Genomic DNA, 1,539 nt, shown 5'->3' on the forward strand with positions numbered 1-1,539 from the left:
TCGGATAATTCTTACATTTCACAAGAACTGGAAAAGAACATTCGAAAGCTACATGCCATCACCAAGAATGCAGTCACAGATGGAAGATACATTGTTTTTGGAGCTGGCTCAACCCAACTCCTCAACGCTGCAGTTTACGCCCTTTCCATGAATATGTCCTCACCTGCCAAAGTCGTTGCAGAAAAGCCTTTCTATCCGGTACGTTTAAATCCTTGCCATAAATTTTATGCAACAGTAATTGATTTTATGTGTTAGGAAATTGTGGGTCGATTGTTGACTTTTATTCATATTTGAAAGTATTAATAAGTACAAAACTTCCCTCAACAAAACAAGAAATAGCAACTTGAACGCTGAAGTTTTACATAAGAAGCTCACTAACTCCAACGTCACGAAGTCGTATTGGCCTTTCCTTTTTAAATGTTCTATAGATCATATTGTCACTTCTTTTTTCAAATGGATTTGGCCATTTATTCGGGGTTTTGTTGCTTTTAACTCGGATATTGATAAAATTGAAACGTGTACAGAAATAACAACGAGAAGTAATACATATTTTCACCTTGTGGTTCACAGGTTTATAAAGAACAAACAGAATTCTTCAAAGCAAAGCTGTTTGAGTTTCATGGAGATGCATCCTTATTGAGAAACGGTACTTCAAATACTATTGAAAATGTGATTGAGTTTGTAGCTTCGCCAAATAATCCAGACGGCAACTTAAAGAAAGCTGTCTTAGAAGGCCCTTCTGTGAAAACTATTCATGACTATGCTTATTATTGGCCGCATTACACCGCAATTCCAGCCCCAGCCGATGAAGACCTAATGATTTTTACAATGTCCAAGTTAACTGGCCATGCTGGGAGTAGATTCGGGTAAGAAAAGCTCTTCTTTCTACATATAATTGATGATGATAGTTATCTACAGTGAACTTTTTCCAAAAGTTAGTGTAATTGATCCTTCTATATGTCACAGATGGGCTATAGTGAAAGACAAGGATGTATACGAAAACATGCTGAAATATAAGTCATTGGCTGATTCCGGCACATCAAAGGACACTCAACTAAGAGCATTAAAGCTCATCAAGGTAGTTCTTGAAGATGGTGGCCAAGGAATTTTCAACTTCGCATACAAAACAATGAGAGGTCGATGGACAAAACTAAACCACGTCTTGTCGTTGTCAAAGCGTTTCAAACTCCAAGAAATCCCACCTTCGTTCTGCAAATATTCCCAAACAGTGAGAGGAGCATCTCCAGGTGATTATTGGAAGTACTAAATAAAAGCTTAATTAAGCGTTTAAATGTTCCTCGTCATGCTAATAAAGTTTTATGCTATCTTCGCAGCTTTCGCATGGCTGAAATGCGCCAAGGAAGAAGATTCAAATTGCCACAAAGTACTCCATCATGAAGCAAACATCCTAGGCCGCGAGGGTGGCTCATTTAATGCAGAGGATCGTTATGTCCGTCTTAGCCTTGTGAAGAGTGCTGATGACTTTAACTTACTATTGGATCGTCTGAAAGAGCTAGTATCCATGGAAGAGCAGAACCA

The 1,539-nt window shown here is 38.4% G+C and overlaps 1 protein-coding gene across 1 annotated transcript; it reads left to right on the forward strand.

Moving 5' to 3' along the window:
- Nucleotides 1-6: 6 nt before the first annotated feature.
- LOC105155272 (tryptophan aminotransferase-related protein 4-like) lies at nt 7-1,534 on the forward strand (the record flags this gene model as incomplete). The annotated part of the gene is made up of 4 exons (XM_011071146.2): nt 7-198; nt 571-866; nt 967-1,247; nt 1,335-1,534. Coding segments are annotated over 4 exons (969 nt in total), but the record flags the coding sequence as incomplete, so codon positions are not given.
- Between the last annotated feature and the right edge of the window lie 5 nt (nt 1,535-1,539).

The sequence above is a fragment of the Sesamum indicum genome, unplaced genomic scaffold, assembly GCF_000512975.1.
Source record: "Sesamum indicum cultivar Zhongzhi No. 13 unplaced genomic scaffold, S_indicum_v1.0 C01205, whole genome shotgun sequence".
Lineage (NCBI taxonomy): Eukaryota > Viridiplantae > Streptophyta > Magnoliopsida > Lamiales > Pedaliaceae > Sesamum > Sesamum indicum.